General features: G+C 34.2%; 1 protein-coding gene across 2 annotated transcripts; it reads right to left on the bottom strand.

The window, feature by feature from the left end:
* Window positions 1–3044: 3044 nt before the first annotated feature.
* Window positions 3045–23723, bottom strand: LOC105250966. Of its 2 annotated transcripts, XM_025406398.1 has the most exons (9): window positions 23577–23723; window positions 23411–23520; window positions 10784–10946; window positions 10312–10443; window positions 8776–9066; window positions 7404–7622; window positions 6809–7219; window positions 5922–6173; window positions 3046–4511 (listed from the first exon to the last, which is right to left on the bottom strand). In XM_025406398.1, exons 2-9 carry the CDS (start codon window positions 23462–23464, stop codon window positions 4492–4494), a joined length of 1542 nt encoding a protein of 513 aa, XP_025262183.1. In that variant the 5' UTR covers window positions 23465–23520; window positions 23577–23723; the 3' UTR covers window positions 3046–4491. The 2 variants fall into 2 exon arrangements, with proteins under 2 accessions (XP_025262184.1, XP_025262183.1); XM_025406399.1 differs by lacking the exon at window positions 23577–23723 and having other exon boundaries at window positions 3045–4511; window positions 23411–23479.
* Window positions 23724–25347: the final 1624 nt, after the last annotated feature.

The raw sequence follows: 25347 nt of genomic DNA, 5'->3' as shown, positions 1-25347 counted from the left end.
AGTATTTAATAAAAATTTTATATCAGAAAATATAGCAAGGAATGTCGAACAAACGAAATAATTTTACTTTTATGACTGTGTTTCAAAATTCACTGCCAGTACTGAAAATCTATAGTGTACGTCATGTAAACTATATGATTTATTTGGAACATATCTAATATATAATTAGCATATAATGTTGATTAAAACTAGTATTTGCTTATCTATGAAAAGTACAAATTTAAGTTTTATGTATTTTAAAAAATAAAAAAGACTAACAAGTAGAAGTGGTCGAAAGATAATAATCAAATAACAATATAAACACAGGCTTATTTTAAGGACCAACCAAATAAGAAAACAATTATAGGCAAGAAAAAATTGTATATAACATTAAGCAAATACAAAGACGTTAGTAATCATTACTGATGTTAAAAAAAAAATAAAATAAAGACACAAACGTTTCGATCCGCTTCGGATCATTTTCAATTCTTATAAATAAATGTATACAATACGCTATAAATGTATACAAAAAAATTTGAAAATATCGAACGACAGCAAGGTATAAGCGCAAACACAAGAAATGTATACAATACGCTATAAATGTATACAAAAAAATTTGAAAATATCGAACGACAGCAAGGTATAAGCGCAAACACAAGAAATGTATACAATACGCTATAAATGTATACAAAAAAATTTGAAAATATCGAACGACAGCAAGGTATAAGCGCAAACACAAGAAATGTATACAATACGCTATAAATGTATACAAAAAAATTTGAAAATATCGAACGACAGCAAGGTATAAGCGCAAACACAGGAGACTTTTTATCATAATAGCAGACAAAAAACATTCTTTTAAAAGATGTTAACGCAAAAATTAGGGAATGCAATGGAAAGCATAAGGAGCGACGAGCCACTTGCGCATATTAAACGGTGACATATTCAAAGGCGGACGCAGAAGAATACGCACGTAGAGGCAAGGAAGCCCCCAAGAAGCTGCAACAATAAAAGAATACTTGAACTCGCCTCTACGTGCGTATTCTTCTGCGTCCGCCTTTGAATATGTCACCGTTTAATATGCGCAAGTGGCTCGTCACTCCTTATGCTTTCCATTGCATTCCCTAATTTTTGCGTTAACATCTTTTAAAAGAATGTTTTTTGTCTGCTATTATAATAAAAAGTCTCTTGTGTTTGCGCTTATACCTTGCTATCGTTCGATATTTTCAAATTTTTTTGTATACATTTATAGCGTTTATTTATAAGCATTGAAAATGATCCGAAGCGGATCGAAACGTTTGCGTCTTTATTTTATTTTTTATTTTGTAATTTTCAAATTTAATTTTTTTTTTTAACATCAGTAACGATTACTAACGTCTTTGTATTTGCTTAATGTTATATACAATTTTTTCTTGCCTATAATTGTTTTCTTACATCAATTCCTCGCTATTATTCTAATAACCATGTTTTTCATCTTGATGAAAAGCGCCTGGAGACAAAGCGCTATTATAGAAAAACACACGCATGAAGCACACGATTAATCCTCCAGTCGTGCCATTAATAAACGTCACGGTAATTTCTGAGTTCCGAACTTCCGATGTTAAAGGGATGAAAAATGAGTCCTCAACGTCGATGCGCGCCCTAATGATTGCGGATTAAAAGTCGGAACGAGGCGAGGAAAGACACGAATGTGCAATTACGACTAAAAGTTAATTAAACCTTAACTTAATTTAACTTCCGTCTTTCGAAGAGACCGCGAATGTGCTACTTGGGCACGCACGGCATCGATTTCCGGCGATAAGATTAACTCTCGAACATCGTATTGGAATCCGATAAATTCGGAGCAACTTTGATAGAGAGTTTTAATTCTCTTTTTTTCGGGAGTTTATTCACCAAAGAGGAGACTCGAGAAAATGTCGGAAAAATATTTTGCGAAGGGAATGTCCAGCGTTGAAGTTTTTCACATCCAAGTTTCTAAAGAGACAGATGAATTTATTCAATCTCAGTGTCACGTTCTCTCTAGAGTTTAGAGTTCGCTTTTTGGACGAGGTACCTGATGCTGCGGCACGTGCACGTTGTTCTGGGATATATCGTACGGACAGTTATCGACGAGCACCGACGAAGCCAGGCACGCAGTCGCGGAATTGCCCGGGACCAAAGCATGCCATACCGCGGAAACATTGGATTGCGTAGAGGTGCACGAGGTGCACTGTGGAATTTTTGTTCCTTTACTTTCGCCCGCCTAAAATATACCTCCATAATTCTCCCGAATATATAGTCTCCGATATATTATACTGTTAGTACAATAATTCGGTCCAATAAATTTTTATGCGTTTTTTTTTCAAAAATTGGTGAACCAGTAAAGCAAAATTTATCTCTCTTTATAATCAATAAAATATAAATAATCTTTAAAAATGTCGATAATAATTTATTGCTATTATATAGAGAAATTTTTTTACTTTATCTATTACACAATTCAATAAAATTTTTTTTTAATTTAGGAGAAAAAATAATCACATTTTTATATATAATCCTTTTATCATCCTTTTACGTATAATCTTTTTATAATAAATATAATTTCAATTTCTAAAATATATGCTCGATTATATTATATTACAATTATTGAGAAATTTAAGAAGTTTGATGTACTAAAGTTTATATGACGTTATTGAGAGATAGGATAATTTATAATATAAATCTCTCACAAGGTCGATGATAATAAGATTTGCATCGCATATCGTCGATAATTCGCTAACAAGACGCGGTATTTATACTTATGACATATTGCAAAATACATTCGTTATGTAACATATTTGTGTGACGTATTTGTCCGTTTAAATATATTATATCGAGTCAGCTACTTTACTATTATATACTATCTTATATACTATTATATACTATTATATACTATCATATTCCAGAAAAAACAAGCGGCACAAAATTACAGATGAGAAGGTGGTTTCTTATTACGCAGATAAAAATATAATAATATAGATAATTTAAGACTTTATTAAAATTTATTAAATTACATTTTTTTATTTGATGTTTCTAGATATAGATTATAAATTAGATATATATCGGACACAAAACGTCAGATAAAAAACTAATTGATAGTCATACAAAATTGTACAAAAATATTTGTTCATATTTTGTTACATATTTTATTACATCTCGTTAATTTTATAATATCTGTACACTTTTAATGTTTATAAGATATCTACTCTTGTCTCCAAACGACTTTTGATAGCTACTTTAACCCCTTCGCCTACAATATCGTGTAGAGAGTCGTGGTAAAGAAATCGGACCAAACATAAGAACTACGGATCAGACTCATGATTAATTGTCGCCAATGTCTTTCTGTCTCAGTTATGTGTTATTCTTGCCACATTCGCACGTTCAAATATATTTTCTTAAAAATATTAGAAGAAATGTGTGCGATTGATACAACTTTGAGCGCTCGGCCGAACCGTTAAATGGCTCGACCTTGCTGTTGAGTGACACACGCCGTCGAACTTAATCGTAGGAGGTTAGGGGTTAATAAATAGGTGCGTCATTGAAATTCAACGGAAGACATTATCACTCTCGTCCATTTTGTCGATAATATTAAATTTGAATATATGCGATAAGTTTTACAGAGAAGTTGAGAACTGAATTAATACTAATATACAGTGTCGATACATATATGGTACTCTTTAATAAAATTTTACTTGTGATGTTGCGTCTTCCGTGCTACAAACATGGTGCATGAGCGTAGATTCAAAACTAATATTGATATTTCCATTCTCTTTTATTAGAAATATACCCAGCAATCGTACATTTCACGCTTGTCTTACATCACACTCTGTGCAAACCAGCACACGTGTCCAACAACAACGTGAATAATATAATAATTCAATAATATAAATTAACATCTTTTATCTAAATCTTTGATTATGACAATTAATTTTATCCGTTAAAATAGAGACCTCGGACACAGTACTTTGCCTCGAATTCAAACACTGAGAAGATCAGTCCTGAATGCTGTGCTCATCACGGGGCAACCAGGACTATCCCTCGGCGCAAATTATCCCCGTCTCTTATGGTATCATTATACGCGATTAAGTTCCATTATTACACGAGCGCAATCATTTCTCCCGAGTACGCGACTCGCTACTCGCGACTCGGCATCAGTCACTGGACCGGTTCGATTTAACGAGCGAGATCGCAGAAGATGCGACGATAGGTTCCTTCTCTGTCTCTCTCCTTGTTCGTGTCGGTGAGTAGCCGGCCCGAGTAAAAACGGTGTTTCAGTCTCGAAACCGCGGAGCGATCGAAAGCTTAAATTGCACCGCGATACGGCTTAACGATCTTTGGTCACACTTACTTTCTGTGCCTTTCTATTCGAGCACAACTTGTTTCGCGAAACCATGGACGCGAGCCAGGTGGTAACTTGCTCTCCTCTCCCTCTCTTTTTCTTCTCCTTATCCGACGATGCGACGCGAAATGATGAAGAAATCGGCCGACCGGTCGAGATTAAATCCTTCCGCTGCATCCTGCAATATGCCAGCTTGATAATCAATGTCTTATCGCAAACAATAATGTAGAACATCGTGCCTACGCTGAGAATGATAAGTTGCGAAAAAGAATAGATTATCATTTGTCTCGCGAGTTTGATGAATTTACGAGGAAATAAACTGAAAATCTAATGATAAATTAATACAATTTAACTAATGATAAATTAATACAATTTAAAGAATTTCATTATCTAATTTCACATATATTCTGATATAATATGTTTATAGTGCTAATAAATCTGTTAAATAATAGCACTCAATGTTGACTTAAATTCTTCAATCTAAGAGGATTAGATTTTTGAAATCAATATTGCGCTTTTAATAACATCTCCAGATTCTTCAAATTTAATAAGACTTCAAATTTAATAAAAATTCTATGGAGCGGATATTACTGTTTTAGATATAACACATCTCTCTAATTAACTCATCTTTGCTCTAATTTTAGAATCGATTTGAACAATAATATTTTACATTTCATATATTATAACTATGTTCTTTTGAGAAGAAACATTTTCGCTCATAAAGATACAAAAGAAGTTATTTTTCTTATTTACAGAGCGGAAAGAAAGCAACGTCCCACATTTTGGTCTCCTTTCTTTTTTCTGCGAACGTTCCACTTTTTTCCGCTATTCTTTCGTCTATTGTTCGCAAGAATGCACGGTCATCCCCTATCTCGGTCGCGTGAAACAACCCGCCACGAGGCCGTGCCTCCGAATCGCGCGAATTGTTTCCGTCTCGGGATATATGCACGCTCTCGTTTATGATTAATTCATTTATATAATTTCTCACTGTACATTCTTCCGGATGCGCGTGAAAGAGATTATTACGGAAGATAGCAACGTAATCGATGCATCCTGCTCTAATTACACGCGAGCGTAACCCCGTCTTGCGTTCTAGGAAACAAAGGAGCACGCGGATCATGACGGCTCGATGCATCGAATCGCAAACGATTACTCCTTGTTGTATGTACATTGAAAATTTCAACATGGACAGGACGGTAATTGCCAATAATAAAAATCTTGGAGAGAAATAAACTAACGTTTGTACAAACAACGCTTTATTTATTCGACAACGCGGAAAAAAGATACCTCTCACGTTCTTTCCAAGAGAAATATCCTTATATAAATGGCTATTAACTTTAATATATGTGATTTTTCCCAACTGATTACTAGCGTGCCTCTCGAATGCAAATTAAAGACTAGACGGAAAAACAGCTATAAATAGGAAACATCGAGAGGAAAGAAGTCGATGATTATATAAATATGTATGATATTCCATTTGAGATTTTACCACGTTTTTTCAATGAGAAATAATTTTTTGAAGACGCGGCGCCTATAGTTGGAGTGATTTTTTTATATGTCATTAATTTTTCACGTCGAGATTACTTACTGCAGACGCTGCAGTGTTTCTCGTCGGAACCATCGCCGCATCCGTCCCGGCCGCTGCAGGTTATCGCGTCGGAACGACACCTACCATTGTCACATCTGAACGGGCAAAATCTCGCGCTAATCCAGCGATCTCGCGTCCTGCAGGCACCTCTGGGCTCGTCGCTGCCGTCCCTACAGGACACCACCGCGTTACAGAATTCGTACGCCGGTAGGCACTGACCATTGTTGCATCTAAACGAACCTTCGGGACATTCTGCGAACATGGATCGGAAAAATTTCGAGTATAAATTAAAGCAGAAATTAAAGCATCAATGTATAAAATTGTTCATTCCTTTTGGAAAAGAATACGATAATAATTATAATCGCAATGATCATAGTAACTTTATTAAGAGAGAATGCAAAAGTTGAACCAATTTTATGATAAGGATAGATGGACTTAATTTTTTTAAAAAAGATATATTTCTTAAATTATTTATTTCTAAATAAATAAGTTATATATAATAAAAATTATAATTTTCTATATTGAAAATAGAAAACAATATTCAAGAAAATATCAAAAAATATTCAATTTCGAGAGCTTTATAATAGAATAGCGATTAATTTGATAACAAATAATAATTTTTTTTTACTTTTTTAAATAATTTAGCACTTGTGCAAATTTATAATTTTAATTTTAAAAATGTTGAAAAAAATGACATAGAAATAAGGTTTTTATTTCCATTTTCTATGATTTAAAAAAAAATTCCCAAATAAGCTCGTGTTTCATTTTCTGTGATTTTAAAAAAATGATCATCTCTCTTGAAATTATTCAATATTTACAAAAAATATTAAACTTCAATAGAGTAAAATTAGAAAAATTTCTTCAAAGACAAATGCGAGGATACCGACTTCGCCGATTGTTGCAGCCGATTTCGTCCTCGCCGCGAGGACAATCGCGATTGCCGTCGCACAGCACGGCCCTCGATAGACAGACGTTGCTGTCGTTGCATCTGAACGCCTGCACCGGACAGCGGTGGCCGGTGCATTCCTCGTCGGAACCGTCGGCGCAATCCTCGTGGCCGTCGCAGACGAAGAACCAGCTGATGCAGCTGCCGGACGATCGGCACTGGAACGTGCCCGGCGCGCAGCCGGTTCGACGGGCGTTGCAACTGCTGTTCGTCGGAAAAGTGCAGTCGCACACGCCGCCGATGCAACGCGACATCGGATCGGCCATACGGCACTCGAGATCGGCGATGCACGACAATCCCAGGCTGACGGCCGTCATTATCGTGCTCTCGTGACGATCCGTCTTTATTGGTGCTGGAAGGCGACGGGGGTTGAGCGGGAATTAGATCGAATTACGGTATCACAGATGGAGAACGCGAGCACTTTGATCCGTCAATTTTTAATATTCTCATCTTGGTGTGCGTTAACTTGTGGTATTTGTCGCGAAAAAAGTTACGTTTCAAAATATAAGAATGTTAAAATCTCTCTTATTTCTTACCAGACGTCGAGGACGTTGTGACATAAGTGGACTCGGTGACTTCTGCCTCGATGATGATGCTATCGTCGTCATCGGGGAGCTCATTCGGTCCGAAACGATCGTTGGTTCCGGGTCTCATATTGAATGATGGCCTAGTCACCAGGTTTACCGGTATCAATTGATTGGGAGCTTCCGTTGATAGAAGCATCGATGCGTTTTTCAGCCAGGATATTTGAACGCCTGTTCAGAGACAATATCGAAGAATCTCATCTAGAGATTAATGCATAACAATTGCTTATTGTCTTTATCTAATTAACGCATTTTAGGCTGGAATGAGAGAATCCTTAAAAGCGATAATAGGGGGAGGGGGGGTAATAACACTTTGATTGTATCGTACAATTCGTATTCGGTGTAGACTCCAAGCAAAGCACCAAGTTTTCTTTGTATATTCACGTTCGCAGGGAAGTGCCATTCGTGTTTCGCTAATGATCGCGCTAATTAAGAATGCGCGAATCGCCTCATCTCGTTAATCCGCTCGAGTGCATTCGGGCTGGAAATCGCACACGGTCTCCGCAAATTCCCGTTGCGACCGTGTGCACACGGAAAAGCTGATTACCGGATAAAAGACGCGTGAAACAGGGAAGGGGAAAAGCGAGGGGGAAGCGATGATACAGCCTGATACAATTCCCATACAACGCTCGAGGATTACTCTACGGGAATGCTAAGTGGCTTATGGAGAAGTCAGGTACCAAATGTTTGCTCGTTACCAGGTACAAGTTTGCGCACTCGACAGAGTACGAAGTTTAGGACGCAGTTCCAATTCTGCGACAGTCTCGTAGTGCTTTTTTTCTTAAAAAGGTAGTGATAGAGTGTTTTTTTGTGCTAGGAATAAATCTCCTGACAAAAGTATTACTTAGAGAGAGATTTATTAACTAATTATATAAAATAAAATATTTATAATTTTATATTTGTATTTCATGTAATTAAACAATGTTATATAAAATATAATTAATATATTAATTTATTTGGAAAAGCAAAATGTTAATTACATATTGTACTCTTATATTATTTTTGTGAAAAATAAATTTTGAAATAATATTTTAAAATTTATTTTACTTAAACGAAATAATTTATTTCAATAATTTACATTTAAAATAATGTGCTATTGCCAACACATAATTTGTGAAATTCAGTCTAATGAAAAAACGACTTTTGGACAGAAGACTCCCAAACATGAGAAAAAATCTCTATCTTTATTTTCTTGTGCATTTGTAGATATTAATTTATATAATTATCTGCATATACATATTAACATAGGAATTCATAAAACTACTTTTATATTAATTTAAGTGAATTTCAGTGATATCGAATTTCAATTGGAAGACATATATACCTGTATCATGTTCTCCTTGAGTCTCGCCTTTTTGTGCTTCGGTGCTAGTTTCCTTATCATGCTCGTTCTCGGTGATGTCCTCTATTATCGATTCCTGGGGAAGAGGCAGGTGTTCCGGAAGCAGCGCGGGTCTCACGAGACTATCGGGTCGACATACGTCACCTTCGCGGCGCATCGGCGCGGTACATTGGCAGCGACCGAATAAATCCGGAATGAGAAAATCACAATGCGACTCGGGGTCCCAGAGACGACAGTGAGCGTGCTCGTAACATATCTCGCCGAGTTTTGCCGCTGCAAATTGAATTAGTCTCTCGATTCACGAAACATTTACACACATCGCGAGTCAATTTCACATCTGTTTATCAAACTTCCCCCGAAGCAATAAAACTTTTTACCTCTTGATAGATGGGATATAATCAAGCCACATTCGTAATTCTCAAGTTATAACAAATTGTAGTTTCGATTAACAAGTATATAAGAGATATTAATCAGAAATAGTTTGCATTTTTTTCTTAATTATTATAATTTTTTCATAATTTCCATCATTTCTTTTGTAATTCTCGTAATCTTTGAAATGTTTTCAACCCTAGTAATTTTTGTTCTTCTGTTTTATAATTATTTTGTAATTTTTTCTTATTACAAAAAAAACAAGAACAACTAGATAAAATAATGTAAATCATTATTTGAATTATAAACGTTGTAATTTACGCGTAAAATTTCTCTTCCCTCTCCCACATATTTTCGCATATATAATAATAAAGATTGTTAGTGTAAGAAGTCACAGATATCGGAACGGCACAATAACAGTTGCCGATGATCGAAAATGATTCTCGATAAATTAAATGACAGCAGAAGAATATATTTTTTTCAGGATATCATTTCCATGACAAACTATCATAACATATGCGCGTTCGATGAGCCGAGAAGAATAAGACTGTATAAATGAGAATTTTCTTCGTGTGATATTATAACTACGCTTCGTCTGGTTATTCATCATCGATCCTTTCACCGATGTGCGTTGCTCCACGTCGCTAATGATCCCCTTAATGTCATGCCAAGATAGCTTCCAGCGGTAACCTCGAGGAACTCAAGCGACTAGCTTATGGGTACCCATCGTATCCGCATTGCGGTGTATTAATATAGTGTATTTAGTACAATATGATGTCATTGCTTCGCTATCAATCGTCATGATTAAGTCGATTTTTATTTGCAATTTTAATTTACGATTTTAAGTTTGTTATCTACAGAAATAAATCGGTCATAATTTGATTAAAATTTCTCCATATCACGAATAAAATAATAACATTTTTTACGCATTTAATTTAATCAATATATTTTTATAAATAAAATAAGGTAAAAAAATGTGACGCATAAAAAAAAGCGCGCATACGCGTTTTAATTGATTTCATTTTATATAATTTTGTGATACGTAATCAAACTTTTTACTTTTATAATCGTATAATCTTATTTTAGAATAATAAATTATAAGTATGTTATAAGTTTTACAAGGTGTTAATTATTGTAAAATACACTTACGTCCCAGACAAGTGTGACTGTGAAACTGCAAGTGTCCCTCTTCACATCTGCATACGCCCTCGAGGCAGTCACTGTTCGCCACTTTCAGAGAACATTGTTCCTTCACGAGGCAATCATAACCCAATAGAGTTGCTGTAAAATTAAAAGAGAGATTTAAACAAGTCTTTAATCTTTTATCTATAGCATAATGATGATTTTTCTTTTTTATTAAAAACAATAACAAAATTAATAAAAGATCTGTTTTCAAAGATAATTTTTTTTAGCTAGATTTTAGCTTCACATTATATACATTTCAAATAACTGTTCAAGTCATGTATGAATTCATCACACAATCCCAGTTTTTAATTTTTTATTTTTACTTTGATATTTCCTGCAAGAACAGACATAAAAGCGAACGTCTTAAGAGCATCTATTTCAGTAAGAATGAGCTATATGGTTGAAGAAGATAAGAGGATACTTTAGCGGGACTTACATTCGAGACATTGAGTGCCATTGTAGCCGGCCAAGAAGGGCTGACACTGGCAATAACCTAAGTGGCATTCGCTATTAGGGATGCCAGCTTCGCAGTCCCGATTTCGGTTGCATTCATCGCCAAGTCGCACACTTGTCGAAGTGGGCGAGGATGAGGTCAGTCTCTACAAGAAAATCGAGAATGAATTGTGCCTTCGGATGACCTAGTTTCACAAGTTCTTTAGACAGTAGCGTAACTAGAATTCTTAAAGACGACGGACAGACGTAAATAAGTAATTTATTTATCTAAATATAGAAAATCGCTATTGATTAAAAAAAACTAATAATAATAAATAATAAATTGTTGAGCATTTTCTATTTAGTTTAGTGAGTATTACAGGTTTGCAAATTTTTTAATACTATACAATTTAAAACACTATAAAAATTAAATAAATTAAAAATATACATATATAATAATACATGTATATATATTTTAAGGGAGAAAAGATCTAATATAATAATAATTATATAATACAAAAAAATAATTTGATAATAAATTCATTTTTTTTAATTCTAAGATCCTAATTAAAAATTTCTTTTCTTAATTCTTGAATTTCATAGCCTTAATTTCTTTTTTACGAAAAAAGAGAATAAATTTGAATTTTAATTTCAACAGTTTATTCCTTATACTTAGCTTGATTACTGTTATAGCTACGATTCTAAGCTATATTACATGTTTTTCTTCAGGAATGCTTAATAAATACTCAAGAGGATATGTATTTATACTACTTTTTCAAATGTCACAAATACGTCAAGCTGCCATAGAATGTTCAAATCAATTATTTAGCACAGCATTAAGTTGATGAATGATACGTTTCGAATCTATCTAACAATGTCATCATATAATAACTTCAGAAATTATCAGATAGTACAATGATCGATTGCGATTAATAGTACGACGATTTCAATATTTTTCTCGTCATTAGAATACATTTTCAAAGCATAACGATGTATTATATTTCATAGGAAGATTTATATACTTTTTTTACAAATTTTTATTTGCAATATTGTCCAATTCAAATTATATATGCTTCATAGATTTCTCAAATGCATATTTTCGCGAATTGAAAAGATAATATTTTTATAAAAACCAAAATTTTCTCTTCAATAAACTTTACACACCTTGATGCATCTCATGATATATTGAGATTAATAAACTTAATTTTTTATACGATATATCATTATTCTCTCTTTTAATCGATCGATTAATCTCACATGCATAATTTGAATATTTAATTATCAAGTTAATGAACTTGTGCTTTTTCATTTTCTCGATTATTCGTAATTTATAAAACGAGTGAAGTTTAATCTGAGAGCAATTAAATTCAATTTGCATATGTTCGATCGAAGATTAGTTTTGAATTTGATTAATACATAATATATTAATGATATAATAATTATATCTCGTAAAATATATCGATGCTATTTTGGCTTTAAAATACAAAATTCTTTGTCCTTTTCTTTTGATTAATCAATCAAACGCTTAGGCCGGTATTTATAGTCCGGTCTTACATTTAAGATCATCTTAAGAACTCATTCAACCAGTCAAATAGCTACAATGCAGCTATTGATTGGTGGAATGAGAGCTTAAGATGATCTTAAATGTAAGACCGGACTATGAATACCAGCTTAAGTATTTCATTGAATAATTTAATAATCCAAGTACCCCTAGTAAACAGAACTCATAAAATCAAATTGTTGATCATTCTCAGAATCAGTCATCATTAATCGATCAGATTTGTTTCACTTGAGAACGCTAATAAATTAGTTATTCGATTTTGATGGTATCAAAATCGAAACACCTCGTGTGCATCGCGGTTTTTTTCACTAGGTGGGCGCGCTTTACTAGCGAGTTCTCGTGATCTTCCAGAAGCTGCTTCCGTGCATTGCTATTCTTTCACGCTGAACGTATATTGCTGGGTGGATGCCCAACAAGTATGCACATAGTTTCATTGCTTTTCTCTTCTGCCCATCTCTTTCTCTCTCTCTCTTCTTCTCTGCCTAGTCGTTTCCCGGTTTCTCACGATTTGCAAACAATGCCTGTGCATTTTTGCGTATATGCACGAGTCCGGTGCGCTGAGGCAACATGATTATTTCGTTAATGTCTTATAAAAATTAATGCATCTTTTCAACATATATATATAAAATATTGTTAGATCCTTCTCTCTCGACGATTAAAATTTTATCATCTATTTATTACGAAATTTAATCTGGACATTTGAATTTAACCCGGATATTTCTAAGAAAAAATTAATTTTGAAATTAGATCGGAAATTTACATAAAGTAAATCATCAAGAATTTTTGAAATAACAAATTCATCTATTTTTATATTAAGAATATGAATTTAATTTATACATAACTTTCTGGATCTTACCTTATCGTTGAAAAAGTTTCCATTAAGATAAGATCCTGCCCCTCTCACATTTTCATAAAATTTACATATAATCTCTTTCATCTAATGATACATAATTAAAAGATCGTGCTCTCTTTTCCTGCTCTCTTCCACGACGTTTATTTTTGCGGGAACGCGGAAATACACGGACGCTGCGAGAAACGTAGCGCATCGCTTAAATCGCCCAGTCGACCCTAGTCGTACCCACGACACTAGAAACGTGTGGAAGTGGAAGTGGAAATGGAAATCGCTCTCGCGGCAGATTCGCGGCTGCACGCTTTAAGCACCGCAAGGTGACACGACATCCGTTGCGCGCGTATGCACCGTTAGCGCACTGTGCATCTCGGCTCGCTCAATTTTATTTCGAGGAGAATCGTCTGCGAATCTCGCACCAACGGTAGAGACTTGAACAAATAACGCGCGCGATGTCGCGCACGAGAACGTTGAAGCGCGAAATCGCCCCCTTTATGAGGAGACAACTGATTTATCGCTGATGTATCGAGATATTCGAGACTTTATCGTCCAGAAGATACGCATCCTGTTCTAAAAGAAGAGAAAAAATCGCGCCAAGAGCTCTTTAACTCCTCGCATTTTTCTAAACTATTGTGTTCCACCGATCTCGCTCGAATCTTTGGTCTTTCCTTCCGTTTTACTGCTCTTCTTACAAGTGGAAACGTAAAGTACGAGAGAAAACATATCTCCTGGGCTTTCCCAGGAGTAGAGATGCTATTCCTTTGAAAAAGATAGAGAAAATTGTACATAAATTATCTGAATAAAATATGAAGCGAAAAATTGCGTGAATGCGTTTTTTTTTATCTATTTACATTTTCAATGAAATGTACATATATGTGTATAGTATGTATATTTATACATTTTAAAGCTTATTACTCTATTATGTTGATCACATTAATTATATTGATCAATTTTAATTTTATTATATATTAATAAAAATATTAAGAATTTCTTTAATAAATCCTTTAAGAGAAACGTCTTTATTTATAAAGACGTGCAAATCTGTTTACATGTAATAAATACCAAATTCTCTATTTTTCTTTAAGAAACGATTATAAGCACGATTTTAAGAAATGACGATAAATTTTTTGCTATCATTAAGATTTTCAGATATGCGGTCTTGGGTATTTAATTTTCACGTAAATATCATATAATAAATTCCCAAAAATATCACGATTCAATTTATTACGATTTCGCAAGTAAAACTTTTACGTCTTCTTGCCCTACATGTGACAGAATTTATTATTTTCTAATCAAACTATAAAGCGGTCGATCGAACGCGTCTGCGCATAACCGGGATATACGTTTCTGAGATGCGTCTCGTGTGCAGCCGAGAAGCAAAATTACCGTGTATACTCTGAATCACGTCTTACATTTGGCGACGATAATCCGTAAACGTTCGAGCGGAACCGCAGATTCTCGCGTCGAACAGACGTTCGTACATTGATGAATAATAGATGAGTTTTCTTGAATGGACACGTCATTTCACGGTATCGACGATGCTTAAAGTGCCTTTAGGAAAAATCGAAGCGAAGACATGTTTGCGTCACGCTTGATTTTCCCAGGGTGCGTGCGTGTCATTATTCATTAATCTCCGAGAAATGTTGTCTGTTATCTATATTAATTCCTTTAAAAAAATGCAAAATACACATATACATTTCATTCTTTTCTGGCAAAATCTTCATTACACAGTTTGCGTAGTCACGCATATGCGGAATATATTGCAGAAAGAAAATTAATCCGCCACTCTCGAGAGGGAGAGGCGAGCTTAATCGGGTGTTGCACGCAACGTGGAAACGCAGCGCACGAGACCAGCGCGCGCAAAACTGCGCTGCAATTTCACAGAGGGACGGCAGGATGGAATTTTATATTCATCACCTCCCGCCGGCTCTTAATTATGTCTAACGAGCCGAGCCAATTTAAACGTTGGATAGAACAACCGCGCTCGATCGTGCTACGAGAAGAAGCGCGTCGAGGACGTCGGCTTTTCCTGCAAAATTCCGCTCGCGCTTTTATCGGCTTCGAAGGATGACGGGACGTGAGCATATACGTTTGGGCAAAATGTATATATGTCCCAGAAATAATCTAAGCAGCCAAGATAGATAAAAATTACGTAAAACGAGCATTTAACATTAATCGCACTTTTAATTACGGTGGAAAGTAAAATTGCAATTATCTTTCATTTTGTACAGATAGATAAAAATATATTTGTTTTATTTATTTTGTTTTTCAAATAAAAAGTTTAATTCTCTTTCAAGTTTAAAATTGAAGAAGAAATTATTTAATTTTTATTTTTAGGAAAAAGGCGGTTTTTAAAAGGCGGTTCCTTAAGAGCAAAGATAAGTTTAAGCGATTTTTATGAAACGTAGTATTACAGATGCCGTAATGATTTTGCAATTTTCTCATGAGTCTCCCTGCAACGATAGTTAAATCGTAGTTCAGTTATAATTGCAGATATAATTGCATAGATGCTCCAATAGGAAATGGGAACTGAGTCTGTATGCTTCCTTCCGAACGTGATTCCCTTCAACAGAGAGTGAGCGTGAGAAGAGTAAACTGTTTAATCGCCACATGCAGCTTGCATATAGATATAATATATGATATTTATTAAATATTCCATTAGATATTCAATAAGATTATAATAACAAATGATATTCTACATGGAAAAATATTTGTGTTTAAAAGATGCTATGTAATGCATTTATATTGTGTTTTTATATTTTAAAATTTTCATATTTTAAATTTTCATATTTTAAAATACGTTTAACATATGTTATTATAAGCGCATTATGCAGGACCAATGATATTATTATTTGTCTAATAAAAAGAATGTAATCAAGAAAAACATTTAATATAAAAACATAATATAAATGTATTATATAATATCTTTTATTTTTTTCAATATCTTTTTCTCTCTGAATTAAATAACGCTAAATTAATATGTTTTATGTAAATTTTTCAATGATATAAAATGATTAGTAATGATAGTAATTATTTTATAATTGTCATTTATTACTCGGAATAATTTTATAAAACCGATGTTAAATTTCAACATCGGTTCAACTATCCAAAAATAATTTAATATTATTCCCATCTCTCTCTTTCTTTCTCTCTCCCTCTCTCTCTGTCTCTCTGTTCCTCTTTCTCTTTCTTTTCAACTGATATTTCAATAAATAGAATAATTGTAATGTTTGTTTTTATATGAAACGAACAAAATGTGATGGGCGTTTTCTAGCTAGCGACACAGAGGACACAGTGTATCACTTCATCCTTGTTGGTTGCCGAATGTAAACAAGGATGAAATGATTCACTGTGTTACACTGTGTCCTCTGTGTCGCAGGCCGGAGAACGCCCTATGTTTTCATCCGTGTAAGATGGTTTAAATATCTTCTGTGTTTGTTTTCAATAGACACGTATTGGTAAGAAGCAAAACGTAGGTAGTAGTAAGTGTCAACACAGTAGTCAGTCGTCGATGAGCAAACATAGAAGCAGAAGTATATTTCCATAGTCTCATGTAAGTAAATTTCTAAAATGGAAGAGAGATCTAAAATAAGAGGTGCGTTATTGGAAGATATCTCGATTAAAATTATTTAATCGTGATAAAATTACTTAATCGTTGAACGTTCTCATTTTGCTGGTATTATCGCATGTGTTCTTCCTTTAATTACATACAATTAAGCCCGCGTTTTTTGTTAATCACATACAAATGATCTTATATAATTAACAATGTAATAATAATAACAAGGAATTGCAATATTTCATATTAATCGCTACTATCAAGATACGCTTGATATTCTCCATCGAAGCAGATTGTTACAATTGCTTATTTCTCCGCGATCGCATTGTTGCGGTATGCACACAAATGCGCACACACGCACACATACAAGCACAATCCCGTGTACATGAAGTATATTTTCTCTTGTGTGGTTGCTTTGCGTGTGGTCTATATTATATATCGAATAATTTTCTCCTTGAAAACGATCGTAAACGCGTGTAAAGTATCAGAGAGAAACGCGTTGATAAGAAAACGCGAATAAAGGAAGTCGTTAATAGAAAAAAAATACGAGAGATGTTTTTTCCTTCAAAGAGGAAGCGAGTGTAAAAGTTGATGATATCCTTCTAAGAGTGTAAAAGTTGATGATATCCTTCTAAGTTAAAATGCAATATTGATATCATTCCATCGAACAGTTTATTATATTTTTGTACTTTGTGTATAAAAATTGCGAAATAATTGTTATATATAATCTATCTATAATAATATTTTTATAAAGTTTCGATAAAAGAAAAATATATATATTTTTACAATTTTCGATAAAAGAAAAATATATATATTTTTACAATTTTAATAATTTAAAATATTTTAAAGTAAAAATAAAAGTAAAAAAAGTATTAATTCTTTTTTAAAATTAAAGTTGATGACTATACATAAACAAATAAGTACTTATTTATAAATTTACTTAATCTATTCTTATCGCATAAATTATTATGTTTCGATTTTTCAAAAGAAATCAAAAAACACTCGTGTATAAGATCGATATCTGCATTCACAATTCGATTTCGCAATATCTTTTTGCAAGGAAGAAGATCGATCACTTGAGCCTCGATGGGCGAGATCTCGTACGATCGTAAAGAGCCGCGGGGTATATCGCGAGCGATAATTTATGAATCGATCGAATACGGCGAGGTAGCGAGGGATCGAGCGAAATAATCTGGTGCGATATCGTTAGTTATCGCTGTGCACGGTTACGTTACGTTACATTACGCGACGCTGTAAATTCTGTCGCAGCTGCACGTGCGACACGTCGCACGCGATACATCGTATCGAGAGGGATATGTACAATGTACTATATACATACTCGTACGTCCCGAGTGATAGGATTTATGAGCACGTGTTGCAAACTGTCACGCTGACGATTTCACGGTCGGCAACGCGCGAAATAATTTTCACGATTCGAGGCCTTCGCACGCGATAACGTTTTATTCCGCATGTAAACGTCGCGATGACCGCGATGTTTCGCACGCGGAATTGGAATCGATTGATTATCATCGTTCCATTTAATAAAAGCTTTGTCCTAGCTTTCACCCACACAATTTTTCTATTTGAGATCGATCTTTCGTGTGCAAGAACCGTCACATCGCTATTATGTCTTTTTATTATTCCGATTGAAATCTGCATCGATTCTGCATATCTTGATATCTTATTATAATAAAAATTTAGTAAACGTAAAATATATTTTTTTGACACTTTTGCATTTGTTGAATTTAAAGAAATCAGTAAAGTTTTTTAAGTAGAATTAAACTTGAATTTCAAAATTTTCCAGATTAATAACTCATATTATTTTATAAGTATTTAGAATAATAGAGGATTTTAATGTATTATTTTTAATATTTTAATATACAGTTCTAAAAATAAAAATTTTCCAAAAGAGAATAACATTATTCTTATAATCATTTCTCAATGTTCAATACGATTTTCTCACAACTGCATACTAGTATCATAATTTTAAAAAACTTGAGATTGAAGTTACGTAAAAAAAGCAATTTCAAGAAATAACAATTTACTACGCTATATCTCCTATAATACATGTGATGTGTTTTTCTTAGAGAAATTTTATTTTATTCTTTTTCAACGCGTTATGCCATATTTGTAGTATGTTGAATAATCTTTAATGTGCAACTTGAATCTTAAATTTCTGAGAACTGCAATGCGATGAAAATAGGATTGTATTTAAAAAAATTTACGATTATAAAAAGTTAGAGAAATAATTAGAATCGATCAATTACTAGGATTATTCAGGATATGGAAAAAACATTATTTTTTTTATCGAACTGTGTAACAGATATTTTCCTAAACGAATAGCGTGAGATATTTTTACACATAACGTATCGATTATCGATTTCGGATAACTGTGGCCCGTGACAACGTTAATTTTCCGTGACGCGCATCTATCAATTTAGCGGTCATTAGTGCGCTCTCGTCGCAGATCGCGTCGAAAAATCGAATCGTTGCCGCGAGAGTAATTACTGAGCATTAATTATTACAAGGTGTCACGATATTTTCTCCATAAAAATATCGAACCGGTCATAATTATTCTATAGGAGATATACATGTATATTCTCACATAGTATATCAGAAACTCGAACATTTTCCGGTCATCTGCTCTCGACTCACGGGAATTGCGCCCTATATGTACGTGAATTATATGCAGAGTAAAACGAAAGACGTGATGGAAAGAGCAGACTTGCGCACTTGGGAAAAACCCGTCAGCAAGAAAAACCGCAAAAATTTACGAGAGCGAGCAACTCGCGATACTCTTAGTAGTTGCTGCTCGTACATCTGCAATCTCTTCGAAACGAACGTTAATCTTCTTGTACTAATCATTCACATTCCTGTCAATACTTTCCGCATGCAAATCGTACTGTATGTTTCTCTTATTAAATTCATGTTTATCTGAAAATTATTCTCCATTTATACAGGATATTTCGAGATCTGTATCAGAATAAAATCTTATCACATATTTTTCATCTTAGGGTTATTTGATTGATCTTTTAGAGATCTTTTGACTTATATATTTTGTCACAAAAATAAAACAAAAGGCTAAGAACAATTTCCGAATTATAAACAAGTAAAAGTGTGCAACTTTTTGCAAATTTAATCTCTATTGGAAATAATTTTCATTTCAACAAAATTTTAATCTCTTAATGTCAAAAACATAGACTTGGTGTAGAGAGATAGCCTTCGAGAAAATGATTTGATTTCATGTTTGTCGATAAATTTTATGGACAAAGTTTCTAAAAAACTATATCTTACTTATTTACACTTTCTACATAGACATTTTCTCGAACATCCTCGAGCATATCCGACATTAATCTCGTGAAATCGCTCTCTCTCGAACGTAGAATGAAGTCGCTCGCAATAACGGAGATGCCGCGACAGCAAGAAAGACTCGAAAGGCGAAGGTATATGCTGCATAATGTTGGAAAAAGGAAGGACACGAGCTGTATCGACACTGCAGATAGGATTGCAACTATAGCCGCATGCAAACCTGCGATGGGAGGAAGGGGCGGGTTCTGTTTGCCTGCAAATTGGCCTCCATGGTCGTCGTGGCTGATCTATTTTCCTCGACCTCGTCCACGAAAACAATAGATCTCTTCTTGTTAGTGAGAGCGGGAAACTAATGAAACTCGAGTTCAATGAGCACGAGGTCGGAGAAGCATCACAGAATAATTTTGTTCAATAAGAAGTCGAGAATGCGATATTGAAACGATTGTATTTCTGACAATGAGATCTTTGATTCTGAATTGCAAGATAAAGGTCATATGTATATGTTGTTATAAAATGTGTATTCATACGTTGTTATATGCTCTTTAGTAAGATATAAGATATAGAGAATTTAATTTAAATCGGATTATGATTAATTTCGATATCAATTATGACAGAATTTTATTTTAATAAAATTTTGAATTTTATTTAAATAAAATTCAGAATTTTATTAAAATAATGTAAATTTTGAAAAGTATATTTTTTAGTAAATATAACGTGTTATAATATAAATCAAATTGTAATTAATTTCGGTATAAAAACATTAGCATAAAATTTCAGTTGTAAATTTTTTCTAAACGAGAAGGAAAGTCAAAGTACATTCTGATCTGTATGTGATAGTTCTGTTCACACACATTACGTGTTTTATTTATTTAGGATATGAGAGGCACAGAACCTTTTAACGTCTGTTTGCTCGAATATTCTATAGTACTGTGCAGAGTAATATACCTGAAAATTATTCAAGTCTTATAAAGTCACTATTTTTGTCGCTTCTCAGAGACACACCTTTCTCTTTTTTTCAAAATTTGTTTCTCTTTCGTTTTTCCTTCAAAAGACTGGCGCTATACATTTGGTGCATTTTAAACAAAAATACGCAATTGAAAAGATAGACCCTCGTTGGAAGCAATTGCCTTTGAACTTTTCTTCACGATGCGGAAAAACGGAATTGATCGTGCTCTTTCATCGGTTAAATTTCGTCGAGTCACGCACGAACGCTTCTCTTTCCTGCTCCGTCCCTCACGATTTAATAAAAGAACGGCTAATGTTTAATTCAATATTCCACACGGTACACCGAATCGCAAATGAATCGCATATGCACACGTTGCATTAATAGAAATATAAAATAATATATTGGAGGCACCTGATCGAAAAGCATAAAGTTCGTTGCATTTATATGTTAATTGAAAACTAATGTTTCAATTTTTTTCGCTTTTTTAAAAGCCATTTGTTTGAAAAAAAAACACCAAAGTAAAACTGTGATATTCCGATAGGCAACAGCTTCTAGTAAATAATTATGGATGTAAATTTTCCTTTTAAATCTTTAATTAAGAGATTTAGATCCTAAAAATAATATCTTTTCTATATAATAATAAAATCATAATCTAAAATTTATAAAAAATGAACGATGTAGCATATTGTCTACTTTTTCCAAAAGTCATAAATTTGGATTATAATTTTATTATTACATAGAAAAGGTATCAAAGATCGAGTTGTTCGAAACAAATTCCTGGAGATTTTTTCAATTTGTCCATTTCTCGCGGGAAAAGCATGCGATATATAAAAGGGCGTGACACCTTAACGCGAGACATAATCGCGGCTTTATGACGCCATACGCGGCCATCAATACGCGCGATATTTTATGACGGTAGTTAAGGGGGTTTAAGCATTTAGACGACGCTACGTTTTGCTTTTAGCCGCGCGCGTTTAAGGTAAAATATTTACTTCTCGTCGGAGGAGGGAGGTTCAAGCGCGATAATCCAACGGGGGATTATGCCGGTCCGGAATGCATTCCTCTTTAACGCCACTCGCATATTCAACGAATGACACCTCGACGATGTCAGCCGTTGGATGAAGTCAGAGTCCAACGACCTGGACGATGGTCGGGCGGAAGAATTATCGTGATTCTACTTACGTAAAAGATGACGCCAATAAAATTAATGTTCTGCCGGAAGATGCGACTTCATGCCGACAAGCTCCTAAAATTATACAATTGACGGTCGACATTTCTAGTCGAGCTTCCTAGAAAAAGAATTTTATCCTTCGACGGTATAGACATTGATAGAATTTTAATTTGAGGCTGTCCGAGAGGCATGACCTTGACTCGGTGAAGGGTAAAGCTACCGGTAGCACGAAAAGGACTTCCACCTGTGTGTGTTTATTACGTGGCTTGTGTATTAATAAGAATCTACAACGGTTCGATACACGGCCCACGCGTGAATGAATATGTATAAGAATGATAATGATGATTCGTTTAAGCTGTCGATCACCGTAAACGGGAAATAATTATTTCACGCACCAGCAAAAAGAGAATAATACGTCGCGTAGAAAATAAATAGGAGGATATATTGAAACAGGTTTGAGAACTGTGATAGTAGTTAAAAAAATGTGTAAAGTTAAACTTCCGAATATAATTTTTTCCAAGAGCAAAACTGACCTTTCTTTAACATTGCAATTTAATCGTTTCATTTATTCAAACTTTGGCTCAAAGAAAATGTTGCACGTGACATTACGTGCGATAATTTAAGACACACTTGTGTAATATAAGTTTCCATTGATATAAGAGATTAATATTAATACTAGATTTATGGAATTAATTTGACGGATTTCACGAATAAAGTTACAGAAACCATTACTATTATTTCGTAGCAATTTTTGCTGACTTTTATTAATGTTAAATATATGTATATATTTCGTATTATCCCATTAATAAAAGTCAGCAAAAATTGCTAGGAAATAATAGTAATAATTTCTGTAATTTTCTCGTGAATCTGATCTCGTAAATCTAATGTTAATAATATAATAAGTATTTTAATCGGTTTCATATATATAATAATTATATTTTTTGTCCTTGAGACCTTCGTGACATTTACTGATTGTATGCCGATTATGCCTTCTCTCTGAATAACCCATTAATTATCTCGAAATGGGATTCACGCAAAGAGATTATAGCGTCATGTTACACACGAGATATACATCTATATTAAAATCATCATATCGTCATGCGAGTCGTATCCACATGTCAAAGGAAAGTCGCCCACGCTTCGGCGCTCGCTCGTGTTTATATCACGAGGAAGGATCCGCGCTAAAATCCAAGAGGGGACACTCTCGTGGAATGATTCATTACGAAGCGATTTAGACTCACCAGGCAATTCATCATCGTGCACAGGACGAGGATCGTCCCACGACTTCCGCGCATTATTTCCGCTTTGCTGGCCACGCGGCCTCCTCCGTCGAGTCGATTTCCTGCTTCACCTGCGTCCGTATATATATATATATATATATATATATATATATATATATATATTGACCGTATATGTATCACAGCGCGCGCCGATGTAACAAGCGCGATCGTTAGCGTTGCGCGTCGGGGGTTGCGTGACGACGGCAGAGGATGTAAACGAGCTGCGGCGAACGCCTCCTCCGCGGTGCGTCTACGCGTACATGAGGATGACTGAAACAAGACTGAAACGGACCCCCGGCGGTCTGGCTTTTGGCGCGGGAGCTGGAACGGAGCAAAAGCGTGGGGCCCCCACCTTCTCTTCGCCACGGTCTTAGACTCCCCGTGTTTTCTTCTTCTTCTTCTTCTTCTTCTTCTTCTTCTTCTTCTTCTTCTTCTTCTTCTTCTTTGATTCTCTTTCTTCAATCGAGCGAAGAAGCTGTTGCCAGAGCAATCCTTTAGAGTCACGTGGCGATAGATACTTTGTTCTGACATATTTTTCAAGTAATTCGCATAGAGATATTTAAATGAATAGTTTACTTACTGATTTAGTTTGATCAGTTTTTGCACACTTTTCTTCAGCTTTCTTACCTCTCCATTTTTCTTTCTTTCTGTTTCTTTAAAGTTTCATCAGCTGTCAATAGGGTAACGTTTATCAGCCTCTCGAATGACAAATTTTTTAAATATTCTAATTATTAAATTAAACTATACAAATATTTCTTTTATAATTTAACATCTGGAGATATAATTAAAATTATAATTATACACAGAAAAAAAGGACAGTCTTGTTTTGAAAATATATTTAGTTTTAACATGGAAATCTTGAAATGAGATTATATCGCGTTAATTAAAGAAAAATATAATTGCTTGAACAATTGCTTACTTGAAAGCCATTGTATACAGTTTGATCGAGAAAAATATATTCTTATGATTCAAGATTTAATTTTTTTGAATGGAAAAGAAACAATGTTAAATAGAAAATAATATTTTTAAATCAAAGATTATAATTTTTTTAAAGTAGAATTAAATAATTATATATTCTTAAGGTGACAATTACAATATTAAAATAAGACTATAATATCGTTGAAATTTAAAATTATTAAATTCTCCTAAGAAGACTATAAATTGTTGCCTATATACGAAACAATGAACGCGTTAGTTTAAGTATATAAGTTTTGATTTGACTTCTTTTTTTCTGTGTACAATTTTATAATAAATCTTCTGGAAATATATGTAGTTTATTGCGTCAAAAATTTGTTTTTTTTCCATACTATTTCTTCTTTGATTTTTTTTCAATCTATTTTTCCTCCTTTGCAATCTATTTTTTGCATTGTGACAAACAGACCAACACAATCTCTCGTATCTTCTTTTTAATTATATAGGTAATTTCTTTCGCATTTTTTGTTTTTTCACAATAACAAACAGAGCAAAACTATCTTTTATTTATTTACATAGGTAAACATATCGCGCGTTTTGAGAAATACTAAATATAGCCGTTGCGCTTGGAAAGTCGGTGAGATCTAATCCGTTTTAATGATAACCGTTGCTCGAGAGCGCAAGAAGATTGACACAGAACCGCGGAAGATGGCGAAAAAAAGCCGATGGTCTTTTGAACGCTGATTTTTTACGAAGCGTTGCGAGGAGACGGCGATCGAAAAGGCGTGGAAAGGAAGGCGAAGAAACGTCGCCTTGGCGAACAGGAAGTGACGCGGTATGGACTACGTCGGAATGTAAATGGAGAATCGGATTGCGAGAATGTGCCGCAAGAAATAGAGGGACAAAACAGCCAAGAGCGCGCAAGGAAATGCGTTTGCAAAATTGATCGATAAATCGCTCGGGAAAGAGTTGGCGCGGGGCTGACT

Source organism: Camponotus floridanus, unplaced genomic scaffold (assembly GCF_003227725.1).
Source record: "Camponotus floridanus strain SB8 unplaced genomic scaffold, Cflo_v7.5 scaffold141, whole genome shotgun sequence".
Lineage (NCBI taxonomy): Eukaryota > Metazoa > Arthropoda > Insecta > Hymenoptera > Formicidae > Camponotus > Camponotus floridanus.
This window is presented reverse-complemented; position numbering and strand designations above follow the sequence as displayed.